Consider the following 22,780-nt stretch of genomic DNA (forward strand, 5'->3'; position numbering starts at 1 on the left):
GTTTCAATTTTCTTTATGTTTGAGCTAGTCCTTTTCCTTACTAAGCCTGAAGAAGAACATTGGAAATGTGACTCTTTTAGCCAATAATTCTTGTTGAAATGTAGTTGAACTGAAATTGAAATTCAGGCTTGGCCAGCTGATCAGATCAACCCTAACGACTTCACTAGGAATTGCCCTAAGTTTGACGTTTTACTTTCCTCTTTTCAGACATTTGCATGTTGATTAGATGGAAAGGTCATGTCTGTGTCTTTTCAACAAAACTTTCCTTGAGGATGGTGGTAAGAAGCAATGGGGGAAACTACTACCATTGTCACCACCACTCCCCCTGTGGCCCCTAATTGGATTTAGTTTGTACATTGGAAAAGGACTGGGGGCAAGTCCACACTTGATTAATCCCATCAATCCTCCAGCAGACATCAGTATATAATTTACTCATTCTTTCAATTTGTTACTGCTTGATTAGTTTAAGAAAGCTGATTGATTTAAGGCACTATTTTAACTCAAAAGAAAAAGTTAGTAAAAGGAAAGACTGGTCCGTAGAAATGAAAAAGTCAGATGTTTGTCATCAACCCTTTTCTAAAAGTCTGATATGCCTTTGTTATTAAATACAGCACTACAGCTTACAGCATGTTAGTGGGCAAGTTGATATAATGCTTAAAAGTACAAAATGTGTAGAAATACATTGCTGTAGGTTTCATCCTACAGCATCCTACGTTTTCTCTTTCTGAGTAATTGAAACACAGCATATGTCACCTCCATGTCTTGTTCCTGGTAAATTAATTCAGAATAAGTAAATAGATAATTACATCATAACTTTATTTATTGTGATGCACACATTTACTCATTTTTTTTTCATTTGCCAGTGGTAGTCAGTATACAGGCTTAGAGGAAAATAGCCCATATTATAAACAGAACTTCTGATCCAAAGACACCCGAGTAAGTGAGGACAAAAGCACTTTGACCCGCTTTGGCTTGTTAAATCTATCAATGGCAGTTGAGACCTAAAAACAATCCTAATCAGTGAGCTCCTGGTTAGTCTTCCTATTGGCCAGCTGGACTGTCAATCAACGCCCGCTCGGCTGGTTCGTTGAAGTGAAGGATTTACGCATAGTGACTAATCTTCGTTCATGCTTACAGTCGCACTGGATTCGTGTCGCAGCGTTTCCCAGCCCAGACGCAGAAAAAGTACCAATTAGACTATTATTTCACTTATCAGGGGAAATTTGCTCCAATCTCTACCAACAGCATCAGGTATATAACCGCCTATAGATGGAGTTTTGGTCTCTGTCGTGACTGTTCGCCGCCTCTCACTCTGCGGAAGATTCTGCCGCAGCATCCAAAACACGGCAGCTCTCTCCTGCGCAAACATGGGCACCGTCCTCTCTATATCTCCTTCCTCAAAGAAGGCGTCTATAATGGACACAGAGGCTACAGGAGACGGACTAAAAAACGACAAGAGCCTCAAACGCCACTCAATGTTCGTGTCCCTCTCCTGGAAGAAGCTGGTGGCGAATTCGGCCAAGAAGAGCGCGAAGAAAGTGACCCCGAACCCGCTGCCGTCCAGCCAGGTGGCCCACCTCAACAGCGAGAACGTCAGGAAGACGCACCAAACCGAGGAGAAGAAGCCAAAAGCGCCCATCCCAGTCCCGGTGCCCACGGTACCCACGAAGAACAGCGACAGCGTGCTCCAAAACGGGAGGCTGTCCACGGTTCAGAAGCAACCCAGCAATTTCTCTCTGCTGTCACCCCGGCGGATTGTTATCCAGGCGTCAACCGGGGAGCTGCTTCGCTGTTTGGGGGACTTCTTGTGCCGCAGGTGTTACAAACTGAAAGAGTTAAACAGCGGGGAAATTGTCCTCTGGTTCCGAAACATTGACCGGATTCTTTTGGTCCAGGGCTGGCAGGACATCGGCTTCATCACGCCGGCCAACGTGGTGTTTGTGTACCTACTGTGCCAGGAGGCGATCAAGGAGAGCGTAAGTAGCGCGGCCGAGCTGCAGGGCACCTTCCAGACCTGCCTCTACCTGGCATACTCCTACATGGGCAACGAGATCTCCTACCCGCTCAAGCCATTCATCATCGACTCAAACAAGGACGTTTTCTGGGAGACGTCGCTCCGGATCATCGACCGGCTGAGCAACAAGATGCTCCAGCTGAACGCGGACCCGCACTTTTTCACCGAGGTTTTCCAGGAGCTGAAAAACCAGCGCGATTCCAGCGAGTCCAGCTTGGATCGCTGACCTGGGTTGTAACGGAAGGCCGAAAGTGTCAGAATTTAATGCATAGGTATAATGAAGCACAAAGCTGCAACCTCTGCAAAAGGAAAATAGAGCCATTTTAGATGAAAAGTTTATATTTCTGACCAGGGCCGGATTTAAGAGATTTTGGGCAATTGGGCTAGAGGGCATTTTGGTCCCCTAACTGCACAGAGTTTGTTTAAGCCAGATTTCTAGGGCTTGAAGACTTTGCTTCTCAAAATTATCTTAGTATTCTTATTTTCAGAAAAGTTCCTCAGAGATAAATTCTAGAATTGTTTTCACCCATACAGAAAAATGACCAAGATTTTGGAGTAACTATGTAAGGAATGTGTGTGTAACTTAGTAATAAAAATACACAAAAAGAGGAGAGAGTGGAGCATGCGCTGAAATACTTTTTAAAGTTATGTCTTTGTTACTGACAAATATTGAAGAAGCTCACTGTCATATGGGTTATGAAAGTGTTACCTAGAAAATTGTAAAACGGTGTTTGCAAAAATATCCATTTATTAAAAAAATATTTATAACAAACTAACCCTGAGGTTAACTAATCCTTAACCTACCTAGCATCAGGATTAAGTAAACTCTTTCCTAAGTCCAATGTATAGGTTTTTCCACTCTTAGAATATATTACGTTTTTACAAATTATTGGGTGATTCCAGTTTTAATGGTTTTATATTTTACAAATATGGATGAAATTCTGAAAAGAGATAATATGATTTACCTCTTTTCAAGAATGCAAGAAATATTGTTAGAAAAATGAACTTTTCCTGCTTTGTTCCTTTTGGCAGCTCTGTGCTTCTGTACATGTATGATTGCTTAAATAACATTTGACAAACAGACATTAAATAAATTTCACTTAAATATTCAAGTCATTTTTAAAATGTATAATCAAATAACTAAATCCAGAAAAAATATTTACACATTTTCAAAAGATAAAAAAAAAAAAATACAAATAGGTATTTATTTATTAATTTAATTTTGTGTATTGCAGCACATCCTGTTTAAATTATTTTACAATGAACTGTAATACAGGAAGTACTAATTCAAGTTTTCATTAATGGTTAACACATGTAATGACTTACATATTTAATTACTGGTGCATTTTTAAAACAAATTCTAATACTTTGCTTATTTGATGTATTTTTGCAGTTTTATTTAACCAGTCGCATGTATGAATATTTATTTGTCTGATTTTGGCACCTTTGACTCTTGAAGGGGAAACTGAGCAGCACACTGGCTTATTTATAAAGATGAATGTAAAATAATAATAATAAAAAAGACTGCAAAGTGTTAGGTGCAGTGCTGAAGGCTTCTCACGTCTGAGCTCATGATATAACACAACTTCAATATGGTCTTTAGGTTCTACTGTAAGAAGTTCTAAACATGCATGCTGACTGTATGGTGTCCTCTTATTTTGTCTTGTCCTAGAAATTGACTTCGTTGTACAACACCTTCCATTCTTAAAGACTCTCACATCCCCGTTTTGTACAAGATTAGCCTAGTAAGTGAATGGATGTCGTGCGGTTTGTGTCCAAACCTGAGCCAGAATAGATCTGAGTCGAGTCAGGGCCCTGAGCTGTCCAAGGTGCTGACCTGTTCAGCCACTTCTGTTTGTCTCCTTTTCTCCCAACTGAGCCTAGCATGGCTTATGAATGCCACAATCAGCCCAGTACACTTTCGGCACATAAGCCTAAGCCTTGCAAGTAAGTACAGGTAGACTATTGTGCTTTTTTAGCATCTCAGTCAGCTGATAGATAAGCTGTGGAACATGGAACAGATACAGAATGTATCTGAAAGGGCAAATCACATTGAACAGTGATTGTAAATATTACTCTTTGAGCATTGGCAGTTCCAACTAGGCATGGGCTGGTGTGTTGTTCGTATGGCTTGATAACCCTAAGAAAAATTACCACCGTTAAATGTTTACACAAACACTTCAAACAAATTCTGTATAATAATCAGGTTTTTATTCAAACTGAAAAAACAGCAGTTCTTCTCACTACTACTAATGTATTACTAAGTATAGTTTACAAGTAGTTATAAGATTTTTAAAGTAACTGATTTCTGTTATGTTGATTTTGACAAAAAGAGCAGGGTTAATGTCTTGAAGCGCATAAAATAATACATGTTCTCTTTAAAGAGGAACTGAATATAACATGTTAATATTCTCTAGTCAGTTAGTCAGACTATCTGCACAGATAGCCAGAATGCAATTTATTTTTTGCTTAATAGACATGCTGCCGTGGCTTCACAGCTGTATTTTTAAATTGCAGTTAACTTAATAAGAATGTTTCTTCGTCATAGTAGCAGTGAGCATCAACAGGAGACAGGAGAGGTGCTGCATTGCGCTGTCCTCAATACAACTGGAGAAAACCGGTCACTTTGTTGTTTTTTCTGATATCTCATTAAAAGTACGGTTTTGAAACTGCAACTTTTCAAGCCTATATGTACCACCAACCAGCCCATGCCTGATGTTATCAAATGCTTTTCATGTACAAACTTTGTCCTAATGTTAAAAACTTAATCTGCTGGAAAAATATGTTTTTTGTATGCTATTTTAATATCTGCTGGTATAAGGTTGTTCTCAGATTCTGTTGTGAGATAGAAATCACCAGATATGTTGCAACAAGATGTCATTTTGCATTTCCAACTGCACTCTCTTATATTGTAATTGTACTACAAAAAAGGTGTTGACTTAACAGCAGATGTACTGCTATTGTTTTAACTGAAGACTGAACGGAATGTAGTTTTTCTAAAAATTATTTTTATTTATTTATTATTTTTATTTTCTTTGTGCCAAGTGGAAAATGGCCTGAATCTTTCTGGTTTACATGTAAATATCCCATCTTTCCAACATGTTTTTTATTGCTGGTTTTGGTTGAGGTTGAGGATAGTTTGAGCATCACAGAAACAAACACGGGCTTATAGACAAATGTTACTTACAATCTCTTCTGAAAATATGCTCTGAGCCTCAGTTTGCTGGCTTAAGATTAGTTAATTCAGGATTCCTTAAAGTACAATTCTTTAATGTGAGAGAAATGTAGTAAATATAAGAATAACTCTCATTTGCACATGTGTTACTGCAGTATTTATAAGCTAACATAATCCGACTTGGACTCCGAAACCAAACGTAAACCTATCTACGATTAATCTCAAAGACTATCGTTCTACTTTGTGAATAATTTGCTTGAAGAGTAAATAACAATGCTGCTATTTTGCACAGCTGTGGACAAATGTCATGTCTTTGCACAGCGATGACGACATACCGGTGTTTCCTCCCAGACACTGGAATGCTTTGCCATTACGTTTGCATTCAGTGGCACCAGCTCTCGCTTTTAGAATGATCTGCTGTGAAATAAATCTTTTGTATGGTTCATCTTTTTTTCCCTAAATGTCATGTGGAAATTGATATTTAGGTGTGTGTTGTCTGTGGTGTTACTCCACATATGCATTCACTCTTTGTGTGTGTTGATAAAAGGTCATGACAGTACTTGTTTGAGGTGACCATAGAGAAATAAATCCAAATTTATGTAGGATCTCCTGTCTCTCTTGAGGTATTTCATTCTTTTGAATTAATTCAAACAGTATCTAATCCTGATTTGTGCATCAATACTTTCAGTCTGCCTACGCAAGCACTCCTGGAGAGTAGTTTGCATGCACTCATAAGACAAATGAAAGTCATATTATCTTTAGGCTTTAATTTAGCTGTGTTCTTGATATTACACTGCAAAATTCAGATGCTTTTTTAAAAAATGAGAATTGGTAGTTCAAGCTCGACTTATTGTGGATAGGGTGAAAAGTATGCAGCGAAAATCAACTCAAATATGTGCACAGCTCCCTTCTAATATTAGGTTGAATTTTCTTGAGCAAACTGTACCTTGACCGGTCAGATTTTTTTAAGCCATCAACAAAAGTCTGTCGTAATTCTGGCTGAGTATTTGGACAGTCTTTCTGTTAGAAATGTTAGCTTTAATGTGTCTGAAGTCTTTTTGCTATGCCTAGTTTTGAGGTGAAATTGAAAAACTTTGATCCACTTTGTACTCTGAGCCAACAGGTGCTCTGGCAACAAAACAGCCACATAGGATGATGTAGCTACAACTACGGACAACATTTAATACAGTGTTCATAAATTTGAGAACTTTGCCTCAATTCCTCTAAACATAGTTTTTTTTTTTTATTTATGTGGCATTAATCCAGATTTTGACCAGAAAATCTGGTTTAAAGAAAATCAACATTACATTCAAGTCTGCGCACTTTATGCTTGTCTTATGAGTGAAGTGAAAATGTGATGAATCCACTTTGGAAAAATTAGCAGTTCAAACATGTAATTAAAAGCTCCAAAATGAATACGTCATTCATATCCATAAATGAGTGCGCAAACATCTTACCGGAACAGTGCCCTGCCATTCGTCAGCAGTAATTAACACGGACACCTTCTTATCTACTCCCAACACTCACTAATCCTTCATTCAGAAAGAACCCAGGAGACACAGTTATGCAATAGAAATAAGTCCATGACGAATCTGCTTCCCAGGATGTGCGACGTATGTGTTGGCATAGGTTGCTATGAGACTGAAACTCGTGAGACTTCAAGGTTGCCATGAAACTAAAACTTATAAAGCAGAGTTATTATTGCATGGAAAGTGTTGCTTAATCATAACGCACAGACAAGATTGAGCATCCAAACAGATAACATCACAAATCTAGACTAAATGAAGGTTCACATATGCTACAGTATGAATACTTTTTTGTCATATTGAGGACATCTTAGTGTTCTGACACATATACAGGTTATTTTTGGTGTCCTGTCTTTGTCCTCACTGCTCCATAATGAAATGGGGACAGAGAGAACCCAGCAGCAAGTAGGTGAATTATGAACCCTTGAAAAAGAGTCTTTATGCTTTGACCTTTTTATCTGGCCTCACATTTTACCTGTTTCGGTCTACATGCTGCATGAATAGAGAAAAAAGATCCAATATCCTTTGGTTTCTCTAAAACTTGATATAATTAACATTCATCAGTCTTCTTTAATTCAAATCTGGCATACGTTTGCAAGTCAACAGAGTGGAGCTGCATTGATAAGATTTTCTTCTTGTTTTTCTTTTTTTTTTATGAATAAGCCACATGTGCTGGAGGGTTCCCTTCCTGTGATTGGTCAGATTCTGCTGCAGTCTCAGAACTGTCTGTATTTCTCTCTCCCCCTCTCTCTCTCTGTCTTTTTCTCTCTCTCTCTCTCTGTTGCTCGCTCGTCTTGCAGGGACACTCAGTGTCTATTTACACAGCAAAAACTGGGAAATGCAGACAGAAAGTGGGGGAGAAAGACAGTGTGACCCAGAATGAGCAAGAGAAGAAGGGTAGTTAGAGGTAGAATGGTAATAAACATCCAAAAGAGGTAAAATAAGACAAGAAGATGAGCATATAAGAAAGCAGCATTTAATGAATGTTGTAGGTGAAGTTATTTACATGCAACAGAGAGCTTAACATATCCAGACCTTGTCTCTTAAGATGACATTTAACATCAGTAACATGTTTAAAAACTAAAGTTGTGTGAAATCCACATAGATTACAATGAATATGTGAAGGTCTCAGGTCTGTTGGGATCCAAAGCTCAGGGAAATGGGATGACTTCATGCATCAGCATTATGTAACCGACATGGGGGGTGTAAAAGCAGAGCCGTGTTGTGAGTCTTCCCTTTGCTATTAAGATTCAGCCCAGGTCTGCCGCATATCTGTCTGCCAGCCTGCTCTCTGCATTTCTGTCCACCGAGTCTCTATAGTAACGGGTAAGGTAAGTGAACGAGAACTGGGCAAAATGAGCTGTGCATGGCCAAGTGTGGGCTGAACCTCTGCACTGCTCACAGAGACTATCACACACACACACACACACACACGCACACACGCACACACACACACACACACACGCACGCACGCACACACACACACACACACACACTGCTGTGATCAATAGTAGATATGCACATTCTGCCACTGCAGGTATGTCCCTAACTCATCCACATCCAGCCTCTCTGCAGTTTCTCTGCTGCCTCAGTTTAGCTCCAACTATGAACCCACTAAATACTGCACTTTTATTCAAACTGAAGATACATGTGTGCAGTGCCAACAACATTAGTTGTTGATTGAATATTTTGTCACAGATTTTGTGAAGGTTATAGCAAAAATATGTACTTACTAGCAGCTCTCACAAAAAAAGTGTAAAACGTATTTTTATTTTTACAGTAATTTTTAAAACACAATCACCTTTGGTGACATGAGATGGAGATTGAGCTGTTCTGCTGCAAACATTCAACACAAAACAAATATGAACAAATATGAAAACCTTTCACTTGATTACATTCTTACCTGAAAATATAATGTGCTTGTTAAGCAATAAGCCAGAAACTGGTGAAGGACTTAATCATATTTCAAAAGAAAATCAGCCATGGCTAATTTTGGAGACTGGTGAGAAAAACAATATTTTAAAATATTACCAAACTCAATTATGTTAATAAATATATTTATGCATACGTAGGTGTGATTAGTTTACTGTCTGTACTTCTGTACGTTGTACTGAGATTTTCCTTTCCTTTTTGTCACCTTCTTTTGATTTCTTAGAAAAGCAGCCAAATCAGTGTGAACTGTTTTAACTCTGAGGGATTATGTCTGCTTTGCTGTCCTCCTACTACATAACCACTCTGCTAATCTCTTTAACTAGATTACTTCAGTGTTGAGGTACACTGAGAGCCACTCAGCTTCTGTTGTGTAGCAGGAAGGTCAGGGAAAGAAAAGAGGTCATCTGTTTTTTGTTTTTTTTATCACTTTGTTGTTCCTTTTATTCACACATAATTTGAATCACTGATTAAATCACTTGTTTTTAACAGTTTTCACTGCCTGAGCTCTTATATAATACTACTTTTGTCATGTAGCCCACTCGTGCACTGTCAGTTATTTCACATAGAATGAGTCAGCGAGGTGATTTCTCAATCATTTTTATGTAATATCCAGAATCTAAATCTATGTTTTTATATTTCAGTCAAATTCTTTGGGACTTAAACTTCTGTTTGGAAGTTTTCACTCATCATTAATGGAATGACCTAACCGCTGGATGGTCTAATAAGACAGCATTCAACTTCAACAATTTTGAAAACTAGTGTTTCAATGTACTATAGACTTTTTAAAATTAAAATAGGGTAACAAATATATATATATACATACAGGTTCAAATATACGCATGAAATTTCCTTGAATCCTACAACTTTACCCATCTGGCTGCTGAATTCAGAGGGAGGTGACAAATTTGTTCAGTGTCTCAGTGCCATTGGCAGCACATTATCCTCACAGAGTGCCACCACCATGGTTGACTTTTAGGTACAGTGGTTCTTTGTAGCATTGTGGCAAAAAGGCTCAATGGCCGAATTGCCAGAGTCTATTTAAATTGGCTGGTTTCCTGGCACAGAGTCCACAGGTCTGGTTCATTCTAAAAGCCATTCTAAAAGCTTAATAATATACCCTTCTCCAATCAATTCAAGGTGAGATTTGATGTGAAATTGAGATAATTTTCTTGCTCAGCTATCTAATAACATCAAAAATAGTCCCAATGAGATTAAAAGGAATTGATTAGATTGTTTAAGAATAAAACAAACTTCAACTTTAAATGTGTTCTCCAAATGGTCTTTGACTTATCTATTACAATTTTGAAGGTTTTGATTTTGGAGCATGGAAATTTTGCTTTGATGCCATCCTCAGTTTTGCTTCACTGCATAAAATTTACTCAACCTTCTTCTTTGAAAATAAATAAATAAATAGAAAGTTCTATGTCATGTCATTGTTGCAACCTGGAAAGAAGCTTTTTAACTTTGCATTATGCATTGAATCATCTGATAATGGCACACACACGCAAACACACGCAAACACACACACAAACACACGCCCCCACACACACCCCCACACACACACACACACACACGCACACACTTCCTGACACTCTCATATGCATTTCGGCGAAGGCTTTTATCTAACACGCCTTGAGGAGGCTTAAGTGCATACTACCATATAAATACCTCGGAGCCACTAGATATGATTACAGTGATGCTTGAAAAATGTGTTTTTATTGTGTTTGTGTTTTTTAGCATTATGAATTCATTGACATTAACTCATGCTGTGTTAATGCAAATAGAAGTCTGTTGAACAGACTGAGAGGTTTGTACTTCCCAAAATCAGAAAAAGAGAACCTTGTTTTAGATCATGCTCCGGTTTCTTACCTCCCTCTCTTACCTCTGGGTCTCTTCATGTCGTGCTTTCTCCCACCTTCTAACTCAAGTCTATTTCTGTACCATGTAGGTGTGTTGCTCTAAATTTTGCAGTCTTCATGACTTCTTTCTGTAGCTGAGAGAATGACTCACTGACTGTGATATTTCACACAACGCAGCTTAATGCCCACAGGCTGCCTTCGTTTCACTGCAGGGAACATAAAACCCTGCTTATTGTGTATTTAGTGTGGCTTTAAGAGATTTATCTGAATATAATAAACATGTAATAAGGATTATTGTCTGAATAAATCTACATTTTGATTAATGTGCAAAATTCTTGAGTCATCTCTGACCTTTCAATATTTTTTTCTGTTATCAAACCAGGCTTAACTGTAATTTTTAAAGTGATCTTGATCAACAGTTCTTTAGATTTACTGAAGACCCGTCAAGGTTTTATCTGTGTGGTCCCACTGTTTTTTTTGTTGTTGTTGTTGTTGTTGTTGTTGTTGTTTTTTCACATATTTTCAGTTTATAGCATTTTCATTTTCAATACAAAGATTGTTGTGAGATTGTGAAGCCACCTATCTCTAACCAATCAATCATTCAGACACAAAGGATAAACAAATAAGGAGTTTTGGCAACACATAATGGTCAACTCTGCAAATAAACTTTTTCAATTAAATGTGAACTGACTCCATCTCTTTAGCTAGATCCAGTAAAATCAAATACAGCAGGCTGACATAGAATAGAATAGAATAGAATAGAATAGAATAGAATAGAATAGAATAGAATAGACATACCAGTTTAGAGGTCTGAGGTCTTTTGCTACCGATTAGAGAACCTTTCTCTTTCATTACCAGGTCACACTCGTACATATCTGGTTGACCAGATGAACACATCTGGAAACTGCAGTCAGGCTAAAGGTGACCTACTACAACCTTCTTTGTTGATTTCTTTGGATTTTCTTAAGATGTCACAAAAGGAAGCTGTGTGTTTGAGGTGTTATCTTGAAGTGAATCCACAGGTGTGCCTGATGCCCTTCTCAAGTTGCTTGAAGTTTTACTAACATTGTTAATGTAAACTTACAAATATGAAGAAAGAAATAAAACAGTCTAATCTTTTGCTGTGATAGAACAGTTGCCTGGCAGCAGGAAGGCCCTTTGTTCGAATCGTGGCCGGGGAATTTGTATGTCTTCCCCATGCATGCGTGGCATTATGCTGGCTTCCTCATAGAATTAAAGAGACGGCATAACTGCTAGGTTATGCTGTCTCTTTAAGTTGCCCTTACGTATGACTGTGCATGCTCTGCTCTGTAATGGACTGGGAATCTGTCCAGGTTGATCTTCCTTAATGACCAATGGACACCAGTTGCTGTGAGGAGAAACAGTTGTAGAAAACAGATGGATGGGTGACAGGATGACTTAAAACAGGAAATGTTTCCATGTTATGATGACAGACAGTGACAAAAAAGCTTTGTGTAATATTATGTAGTGCATGTAGTGTACATGCACTACATGTGAAGCATGATTTCAACTGTAAGACTGCAAATTTCTTCAATGAGTTCTTTTTCTTTCAATGGGGCAATTAAGCTGTGCAAAACATGTTTCTGTTTTACCACTGTGGAAAAATGACAACAGATGGGAGTCAAAAATGAGCCAAAGTGTGAACATTTTTCCATCCATCAATTCAAAGGGCTGCTATTTAAACCTGAGTCTAAGAAGCTCATTTTATTTCCCCCTTCATCCTTTGTGTGTTTTTCGTCTCGCTCCTCTATCTCCTGCATTCACACTGTTAATCCTGCGGCTCGCAGGAAAACACCCACCTGCTTTGTTATGCAAGAAGCGAGAGGAGGAGGATCAGTAACAGTAAAGGGTGCTGCACATAGAGGCACAGAAACAAGAAACATTTTGGGGGAGAAAGGTGGGAATTGCTGTATTGTGGAAGACCGAAACTCCCTGATAACAGGATTGTTTGGGTTCTCCTGTTGTCAGAGCTGCTGTGTCAGAGAGGCAGCCAGAAGGCGTCTGTCTGTCTGCAGCAATGTGTAGTGCGTAAAACAACCCTGGCAAGAGAACAGATTTAGTTGCTGAGAGTGACCTCATCTCTTTCCCATTGATATGCAGAACACATACACAAACACTGGTGCTGTGAGTGAGGGGTGGATTCTCTGTCCCTCTCACATGCAAACACACGTTCTGATTTTTTAACCTATAGCTGCGTCAATGCTACGGTTTTATGTAGAAACCAACAGGTTGTCTAAATTATTTATTTTTCGTCAAATTGCAACTTTTAGCATAATGCTGGTCTAATTTCATCTTCAAATAAAACTCAGTCCTTTTAAGATTCAGTCCAGACTCACATCTCCAGCATGAACTGTCATATAACGAGGTGAAGGGTTAATCTGCTATTTGCAACAGCTTCTGCACTCTGCATTAATCCAGTCCTTTGATCACTTAGTTATGTAAGGTGTATTTGTGGCAGCAGAAGAGCGATGGTGCCCCCGCATGGCCGACTGGAGTCATTGTTGCACTTTGAAACTTCTGGAAAATGTAACTTTTGGAAGCAGCAGCTCCAACAATTTCTTAAACTAGTAAACCTGGTCAAGAAAAATGTCCAGCTGATTAAAACCTGAATTTAAATGCACTATTATCTTATACACTCTTTAAAGGCACAACCAAAAGTGGCATTCACTACAAAATAAATACATTTCAATATTTATGACTTCATTCTAAAAGAGACAATTAATCAATCAAACAAAGTGCTTTTAATCGTGAAAACATTAAAATATCATAAAAAACATCATACAGTCACCCATTGTAAAACCAGGAACAATCATTCCATTTTGTCAAGCGTAAGCATAAAAGTCATCAATGCACATCAAATATTGTGTAATGGTCAGTCTTCCATTTATTATGGTTCAAAAGAAACTCTAAAACAGGCTGGTTTTTAGACTTGATTTAAAAGAATTCAGTGTTTCAGTTGTTTCACAGTTTCTGGAAATTTGTTTGAGATTTAGAACAAAGTCACATCTTTGTTATGCTGAATTGTATTTACTCTGAACTGTAGCCAAGTCATGAAGTAGCTATTTATTTTCTGCTACTTCTGGACCTGGTATCATATTCTGCTTTAGTTTCTCTTCGATGTTCCTGTTAAATTAAAAACAGATTTTTTTTCTTAATAATCACTCTCTCTCTCAAACTCTGCTTACTTTAAACACTTGGCTTGAAACTTTCCTTATTTATAAAACCTATGGTTAGAGCAGCTTAAGTTATCCTGAGCTTCTCTCCTGCCATAGGCTAATGGGAAAGGACAAACTGACCACCTTTCCTCTTCTTCTATGGTCCAGTTTGCATTATTTGCTGTTATTTCAACTGTTAACTTTATGTTTTCTCTCAGTGTTTTCTCTCACCTGGATGAATGTTCTGTTTTCTGGAGGGGAGCATCGGCTGAAAACAATAGTAATTCTTATTTAAATAATTATTTTAACCATTGACTGGTTTTCCCAATAGCAAAGACTCTATATTTCTCAATAACACAAATCTAGGCTCTGTCAGAAATATCGTCTCGATCATTAGACTAGCTCACTCTTATGTATTAAGAAGGCTAAGAAAAGTCAAACGTTCACTGTTTATTAATCTGATTGTCGGCAAAAATGGTTCGCTTTAACTGTTTATCTTCTCTAATCTAAATATCTTTTTTTTTCCCTTTTGGCACTTTACAAAGCCATAAGACGGAAGAACATCGGGAAGTAGTCAGTTTCCTCCTGATCCGAACATTTATTTATAAACGTGATTTTTTTTCTTTCCTTTCTTTTTTTCCCCTTTTTTTAGATTTTTTTCATTCAATTCAAATTCCACTAAATGGAATTTTGCCTGTTGTCACAACATATTTCAAATGAATTCAGTTAAAACAGTAAAATCGTCAGACTGATTCAACCATGTCATCCTGTCTAAATCACACATATTACGTGGCGGTGCTGCTTGAAATTGTTTTGCAGGTGAAAAGAAAAGCTTACAATTATGAATATTTTTTAGTATAGTGCGATTTTTAAGCAAGTAGTCATTTGTCAATGTCATCTGAGTTTATTTTATTTTATTTTTATTTTTTTACAGTCTGAACCTCAAATTCAAGTCCTAAAATCCCGATTCTTCACCACAAGGTGGCGCCAGAGATCTACCATAATAGCGTTAAAAAAATTAACTCAGAGCGGGAGGGAAAACATCGGGAAATCACCAGTTCATTTTCCACCTAGTCTGTCCAAGATAGTTGAAATTCTCAATTGCTATCTCGATTCACAAACTGATGTAAATATTATTTTAGTGTATCTTAAATATAAATATTTACAGCAATCATTCAGAGCTTAGGCATTATTTTTTGTTTTATTGTAAATTTCAATTCTATATCTACTTATGATTGTGGTTCTGTTACCCTTCAACTCTGGATAAATATGAATGTGACTAAGATAAAAACGTTAGTCATATTCCTAATTTTATTTATTGAAATCATAAAAGCACATTTTCTCACTGTAGAGTGATGAGTAGAAAAAAATACTTTACGTCCGAAATGGCTCATGGACAGTAAACCTCCCTTTGGCAGGTGTCTCCATTTCGCATCTGAAAGAGTCGGTAGCGTTCCGATCGACCAAAATGTATAAAGGGGCGAGGATCGAAAAGACAGAAACAATTTAAAGGAATAAAAGAGAAAACAACTCTTTTAGCACTTTATTGGAACATCTAATGGCTATGTTCTCTAACAAGAAACACCTTGTCACAGATAAAAGTTTGTTGATTTCTGAAATTCAAAATTTGTTGAGTGGAGATCAGAAATGTCATATTTTAAAAAAATGACATTTTGCGCAGAAAAGAAGTGTGTGCAAAATGATAGGCGGCTTTTCTAATTTATTCATTTATTAAATATTCATTTGAGTGAAAAACGATTTAAAGCATAGTCAAACTAATTTTTGTTAGTTTTTAACACACATCTTGGTTGTTTCTACGCAGTAGTCTGAACAAATGATCAGATTGATTCAAGTTATAGGAAATTATTTACTTCATATCTACAAGGACCATCTACAATCAAATTGGGGAATATAAAAAATAGGACGTAATGTTCATTTTTTGATTCTAATTAATAATTTACCGACATACCGGGATAAAATGCAGTCCAAAATTTACAAGGCTATCTGTGGAATAAGGCAGGTTTGCTGAGTGAAATAAGATAAATGTCGTTTTTCAGAAATCTTGTCCAAATCGTGGTGGAATTACTCAACATTTGGGGCGCAAACAAAAACCAGTTCGTGTTTATTTATTTATTCCAAGTCTGGCATGGAATGTGCAACAGGAGTCAGTTGTAGTGATTGTTGATGTTGGCCAGACTGTTGATGTTGTTGACGCAGCTGATGTGAGACGGAGACACGGTGCCGAAGGGCCCCGTGGGCTGCAGGTTGTGGCTGTGGTAAAGGGCCGCCGGAGGGGAGCCGGGCCAGTAGGAGAAACCCGAGGGACCCACGCCGGGCGTGACGAGATTCAGTTTGGAAATGCCGGAGAAGGGGATCGGGGAGAAGTTCCCCTGAAACTTGTAGATGGCCTGCTCCGTGGTGGACGGCTGGCACACCTGCGCCAGGCCGTGGAAGTCGAACTTGTAGGCGTATCTCTTGCCGTGGACTTTAGTCATGATGTTCTTGTCGTAATAGTAGCGCAGCGCCCGGCTCAGCTTGTCGTAGTTCATGTTGGGCTTGCTCTTCCGCTCCCCCCAGCGCCGGGCCACCTCATCCGGGTCGATGAGCTTGAACTCCCCATTGGTGCCCTCCCAGGCGATGCAGGACACGTTAGTGCTGTCCGAGAGGAGCTCCAGAAGGAACTGCCACAGCTGGATCTGTCCGCTGCCTGCAGACAGAGGAAGGATAAAACACACACACACACACACACTCACACGCCCGCGCGCGCGACAGTCAATGTTGTGTTCTCAAAGAAATATTCATGACAGAAGACCTTAATCTCACTAGTGGAGAAAAAAAATAAACTAGATTTCAGTTCTTGTATAGCAACAGCATTTCATTTGAGGTCTTACAGTCATTCTGGGTTTTATTCTCCCCAGATTCCACTTCTATTACATAAAATATATATATTTTATTTAGTTTGAGAGATGAACGGTGTGTCATCAAATCAGAGAAAATCTGATGTCAATCATACTGATGTCGGATATTTCAGCTTAAAATAAATGTTTTTTTTATAATTTTGTTTCTTTCTTTCATTCTTTTTTCCCTCTCTCTTTTGTTCTGTCTTTCTATCTTTCTTAATTTTCAATATTTTCTTGAATAAAAATGTATTCAAATATATTTTCAAATTGAATGTAGTACTTTTGACAAATAAACATTTATAGTTTACTATTTAGAAGTAGATAATTATTTTTCAACGATATTTATCAAATATGTATTTACAACACATAATTTATTAATCGTTATGATAGCAAAATAAAGTACTATCTACTACTCTTTCTTTTTTTAAGAATCCATATTTTATTACTCAGCTAATATTTGATATGCATTTTCACTAAAATAGTATTCTAAGCATAACACACAAGCAATGAAATAAAGTAACAAATAAATATTTTTTTTATTATTATTTATTATTATTTTGGGTTCTTACCTTTTTGCACTCCGGCATTTATTGGACTCCAAGATGTTCCTTTGCTTTCTTTCAACAGATTCTCTGTTGGATCTGAAGTCAAAACAGAAAAATGAACATCAAATATATATTCATTTACAATATTACAAAATAGTTTATGGAATTCCCCTAAGCTATGTATTTCTATATAACAATCTGGTTTGGATATTAAGAAGAATAAGGAAGAATAAGAATAACGAATGAAATGAATACACAACTGACAAAAAAATGCATTAAATACAACAATATCTGGAAAAGCATAAAAACTCAATAATTTATTTAAATCCTCAAAACACAACAAATCCCTCCTAATTTTTAAAAGGGTGTTCAATTTTTAAGTAATATTTAAAGTGGACTATTTTGCACCAATTCACACAAAAATAGACTCATAAATGCGCAAACGGAATGAAATCCTATTGCTTTCTGGTGCGTGCAGTCAGAGTCCAGTGCGTGAAGCATGTCATCCTTGCGGTCCCCCCTGCAAGAAGCCAGGAAACGCGTCCAGGAAAAAGGATTTCCGATTTCCGACAAAAGAGCAGACGGGCTTTCAGAGGGAAGCGGCTCAGCAAAGCTCCGGCCTGGAAACCGAACATCTTCTTCTGCTGGACTCCACGGCGCTGCGAACATCCAACCAATTCTATCATAAAAGCCTGTTTGACTAATTCCTAACGGGACAAACCTGAGAGATACATGTTGAACATGAGGTTTCCTCCGCGGTCCTGTCTCATTGTGTTCAGATGCTCAGAAAGGCTTGGGTTTCATTTCGGCGGTGGCGCAGCAAAAGATTTTTATTAAACTTTTATCTCATAACTGGGATCTGGAATAAATGCGGGTGGACAGATTGAAGTTTCCAGGCAACTGTCACTGGCCCCCATCTCTGAGACAATATTCAGACAGCAATTTCCCCTGGTGCATTGCTTTAATTAAAAGAGCAATTTACCTCTGTCAGCCCGCCCGGTGCCCACAATAAAAAGAGGCCGATAGAAATTCGGCCCTTATCAATCCACCATCACAGTTTAATAAAGTTTCCGCGTTAAGATCTGAGTTTCTATGGTGAATTGAAGTGTTTGACATGGAAACCAGTTCAGATCCCCCTCACTTTTCCGCCTCTTTACCTCTTGGTAAACAACAAAGACCTGCCTCATGTTGGAGAAAGAATATTTACCTTGAAAAACGCGCTTCAGTGCGCTGAGGAAAACAAGAACATTTCATCCCTCCTAACCTCCTCTGTGTGGATTTAACGTTATATGGCCTCAATCTGGGGCTAATGAGGTCATAACTTTAAAACCATGGGCCCTGATGCTCATTGGTGCAAGCTCTTGTCTTTCTGCTTCTTCTAGGACAGGGATGTCCAAAGTCGGTCCTAAAGGCCCGGCATCCTGCATGTTTTAGTTCTCTCTGGTTTAATACACCTGCATCAAATGATGGCTCATTAGAAGGCCTAAGAAGAACACTAACATGCTGAAAAGCTTGTTACTACCACCAGATAGAGATGTTATAGTCCTCCCTCGAGGATCGACTTTGAGCAAAACTGTTCTAGGAGCAGCAGACTTTGTTAAAGTCACATTTTTCTGAACTTTATGTCATTCCGTTTCTGATCAAACTGTACATTTGAGATGATGAGTCTGGTAACAGTTCCAAAGCCATTGTCCAGGTTTTTGCTCTCCAGTGAACCATAATGAGAACTATTTGCAAACTGAGAAGGAGTGGCAATATTAGTCTACTACAATCACTCCATTTTCATCCACAAATTAATCCACAGGTCACATATAAGCACATAACATCAACACTTTTCTCAGTTAAGATGATTTTTGACAATTTCACGCAAAAAAAGGGGGTGGGGGGAAGATATATTGATGGCCCCCAAGACTTTGGGAAAAACATTTTGTGAAACGTCTTTATTCATGACCATAATCTCCAGTGAACTCAGGTTATGCAGAAGACAATAATCTAAATCACACCAGTAAATCAAACTTTAAATGGCTAAAAAAAACATGGTTTTGGACTGGTCTAGTCAAAGTCTGGAGTTAAATCTAACCTAGATATTGTGGCTTGACTATCTGCTGTGATCTAGAAAATTTAAGTTACTAAATTAAAATCTGAACAAAAAATGTTATATTAGTAATTTAAATTAAAAAGTCAAATTCAAAGACTGTGTAGAATAACTGCACATGGCTGATATAGATATATTCAGCATTTGTTTCGGTCAACTATGACCAATATGTCAATTTCAGTTCAGAGTAACAATGTCACACAAGACCAGTTAAAATCATGTTTAATGTTGATCTACTGCAGAGTATGCCCACACACAGCACATTGAGTCAAAACTTGGCTGGGCTTTATTTTGGATAAGTTATTGCATCAGTGCAGCATAGCATGAAATTGTAATATAGTGTGTACTGAATTTGAATGAATTGACTATATACTGTAAGTCTGTGTTTTGAGACAGCAATTTGTTGTCAATCTGAAAATTCAAATCTAATTCAATCTAAATTGAATTGAATCAAATTGAATTGTATTGAATTTAAAGAATGGTGTGTTTAGATTTGTACAGTTATTTCCCACCCATTGGTCTTGTAGAACCATTGTAGACTAGAAAGCTGAATCTTGGTTTCATTAGAGTTAAGTACCTCCGTCCACATGCTTGCAGTGTCTCATACACGGCTCGTGACAAACGATCACTCTTCTGTAAAGGCTAGATTTGTGGAGTCCATGACTAAAAGTTGTCACTTTTATAGATGATCACAACTGAGCTGTGGATCTCTGCAGCTCCTCCAGAGTTACCATAGACCGTTTGGATGCTTCTCTGATCCAAACGGGTGATGGATGGAACAGAACTCTTTGTGATGTTCAAAGTTTGCAATGTTTTTTGTACATCTTAGTCTCTCTTCACAGCTTTCTCATTGAACTGTCTGCTGTGTACCCTTGATATTCTTCATCAAACCTCTGAAACATTCACAGAAAAGCTGGATCTGACTCTAAATGCTGTCTGATACAGTTACTTACACTAGATGCAAATTAGGGGTAGAATTAAGGAGGGGAGTTATTCATGGCATACTTTTTAGAATCTCGTATATTCTTTTTGTCCACTGTACAATCTTGTGTTGCTCATTATATAAAATCTTAAAAAATAAAATAAAATACACAAATTTTGTACTTGTAATGTGACAAAAAACAACAGGGTGTCAATACTTTGTGTCTAATATTCAACAGATTTGATGTAAGTTGTAAATTTCTTATCAATAACTCCACTAAGCCCAATTATTGGAAATAACAGTGATGATGTTTCCTGCATATATTTCACAAGTAACACCCAGGTGGTTCAACTCTAATATATTAACAATAAGAATCAGTATCAGTTTAACTGCAACACATATAAAACATTTGTAATACACAGAAACAGGCAACACATTTGAGATATTTTATTCAGATTTTATTCTTCATATCATTAAGTCACTGGTTTAAGCTTTTTTTCAATAAACTTTATAAGATTATGCAAAAAAAAAGAAAAAAAAGAAAAAGAAAATGCAGAACACTACTAAAAAATTGCAAATATGGGTACCAAATTAAAACCATTCAAACGTGGGCTTGATGTGGCTGTGTACACTGTTCCAGCTTTGACTCTGGCATGTGTTGGATGTCGTTCTGTTCTTTTTGTTTTCTCTTCCAATCAAACTTTGATTATCTGATCTAGCTTCACTGAAAATGAATGTAAACTCCACAACATGCAAATTTCATGATGATCCTGAAAGAGAAGGCACACACCGACCGTGGTACATGCTGCTGGTTTATGTGTGGTTTGGCAATTTTACTCTCTCTAAAACCTCTCTATAAACTGTCTCTGTAAACTTTAATGTTTCAGAAAAGACACAAACCAGAAGACAAGTGATATAATAGTTATTATTTCTACTATCTAAATGTCTAGGCAATTCATTCCTATTTTAAGCTTACAAACATGTATTTTCTTTTCAATTAGAAAACATACAGTGAATCAAAGGCGAACTCAAAGAACAAAACTATTAGCATCTTATATCACAAGCTTATATTTTTGTGAGTCACCTGATATGAGTGACTCATATCAGGTGAATGGAAATCTGTGTGATTTCCATTCACACAGAAAGGAAATCATATAAAAAATTGAAAATACAATAAAGTTACATAAAACAGCAATCATTTTTAGAGCTAATTACTGAAGATTGATGGTGAAATATAACACCTTTTCAATAAACTCTCATGATGCACTCGGATTTTGTACTGCAGGATATAATTTAATGAATTTTACTGCAAAACCCCAAATCTGTCAGAATAATTTTTATGTCCTGGCTTCTGAGGTCAGATATTCTCGCTGACATGTCTCAGGCGTCCCAGACTTGCTTTAGCTGCCTGTGTCCAAGTACAAGTCGCAGGCAACTTAAAACAAGCCTCGAAAGCTAGACTGAATCCATGGTTGCAATAGTGGGAAAATATGCAGGCGATCTTTCAACCGGGAAGACAGAAATTCATAGAAATCCACCAGAAACTCCCTGAAGAATAAAAAAATTAAAAAATACAGAGATTTGTTTCTGCTTTGAAAACAAGTCAATCTCGGATCTTGACGAAAGAGCAGAAGAGCAGTCTGACAAATTCCTTAAGCGTAAAAGATTAGGAAATGTGCATTAAGCAATATACATTGTCGACATTAGCTACTTGTTACCTGAACCAGCTAGAAAATACCGCAGTAAATCCTGCAGTTAGCAAACCTATCACGATGAATAAAAACAGGCCTCCTTTTGCAGTGAGTCTTGACTTACCTTTGTGCAAAGAACATCTTGCAGCTCCCTGCACTACTCAAGTGTCCCTTCTGTGTGAGCCACGCAGCAGCTCCTTTAATCGGGTTGTAGAGGAATGTATATTTGAGAAAGGTGTGTGTGCAAAGTTACACATTTATGAAAGATCCTGTTGTTTCTGGGCGTGGGACAGTGAGGCCAGTTGGGGTGTAATGCAGAATCCAATGTCCTGGACCAACAAATGGAAGTAAACACACACCAGGATCCTGACAGACGTCAAGGATAAACACAACGGTGTCATACTAGGATGGGCAAACAAAAACTAAGCTGCTCGAGTGTTAAAGGATGTAGACTGTCTTTTTCACACTCTTCTAGTATACAATGTTCTCAGAACTGAGAACATGCGCAAGAACAAAATGAAACAACTTCTAATTTGACCCAGAAACAACCCCATTTTTGCCACCCATTTACAAAGACTCCAACCTTTCATTTGAATACATGTTTTAATTTTTTTTAACTTCCAGAAGTAACTGTTGTAATTTATTTCAAATAAATGTAAGCTGAATCGTGTTTATGAGAGTTTCTCCAAATTGTAATCCATGTAAATGTAACCAAAATTTCCCTTTAAGATGGATGCAGAATGTTTTAGTCATTGATCCGCATAAGTTAGCAAAAAACTTCAAGAAAATAGCTGCTCACTCAAACTTGCCCATAGTTACAGTAAATGCAATACATACAAAATAAAATAAAATCATTATTATTGTCACCAACAGTAGAAAAAGGTACAAAAAATTCAAGATTTAACACTAGAGGTTTGTCAGAAGGAGGAATATCTGGAAAAACAC

At 37.5% G+C, this 22,780-nt stretch overlaps 2 protein-coding genes and 1 long non-coding RNA gene across 3 annotated transcripts; 2 read left to right on the forward strand and 1 right to left on the reverse strand.

The window, feature by feature from the left end:
• The first annotated feature begins 1,054 nt into the window (after positions 1 to 1,054).
• Positions 1,055 to 3,114, forward strand: cdk5r2b (cyclin dependent kinase 5, regulatory subunit 2b (p39)). Its single transcript, XM_007562707.2, has one exon. It carries the CDS (start codon positions 1,368 to 1,370, stop codon positions 2,238 to 2,240), a length of 873 nt encoding a protein of 290 aa, XP_007562769.1. The 5' UTR covers positions 1,055 to 1,367; the 3' UTR covers positions 2,241 to 3,114.
• Positions 3,115 to 7,464: 4,350 nt separating this feature from the next.
• Positions 7,465 to 15,784, forward strand: LOC107837406 (uncharacterized). Its single transcript, XR_001663426.1, has 2 exons — positions 7,465 to 8,046; positions 14,617 to 15,784. It is a non-coding gene; the product is annotated as an uncharacterized LOC107837406 (long non-coding RNA).
• fev (FEV transcription factor, ETS family member) lies at positions 14,606 to 18,560 on the reverse strand. Its single transcript, XM_007562708.2, has 3 exons — positions 17,849 to 18,560; positions 17,152 to 17,223; positions 14,606 to 16,389 (listed from the first exon to the last, which is right to left on the reverse strand). Exons 1-3 carry the CDS (start codon positions 17,895 to 17,897, stop codon positions 15,848 to 15,850), a joined length of 663 nt encoding a protein of 220 aa, XP_007562770.1. The 5' UTR covers positions 17,898 to 18,560; the 3' UTR covers positions 14,606 to 15,847.
• Between the last annotated feature and the right edge of the window lie 4,220 nt (positions 18,561 to 22,780).

This window comes from Poecilia formosa, unplaced genomic scaffold (genome assembly GCF_000485575.1).
Source record: "Poecilia formosa unplaced genomic scaffold, Poecilia_formosa-5.1.2 Scaffold140, whole genome shotgun sequence".
In the NCBI taxonomy this organism is placed as follows: domain Eukaryota; kingdom Metazoa; phylum Chordata; class Actinopteri; order Cyprinodontiformes; family Poeciliidae; genus Poecilia; species Poecilia formosa.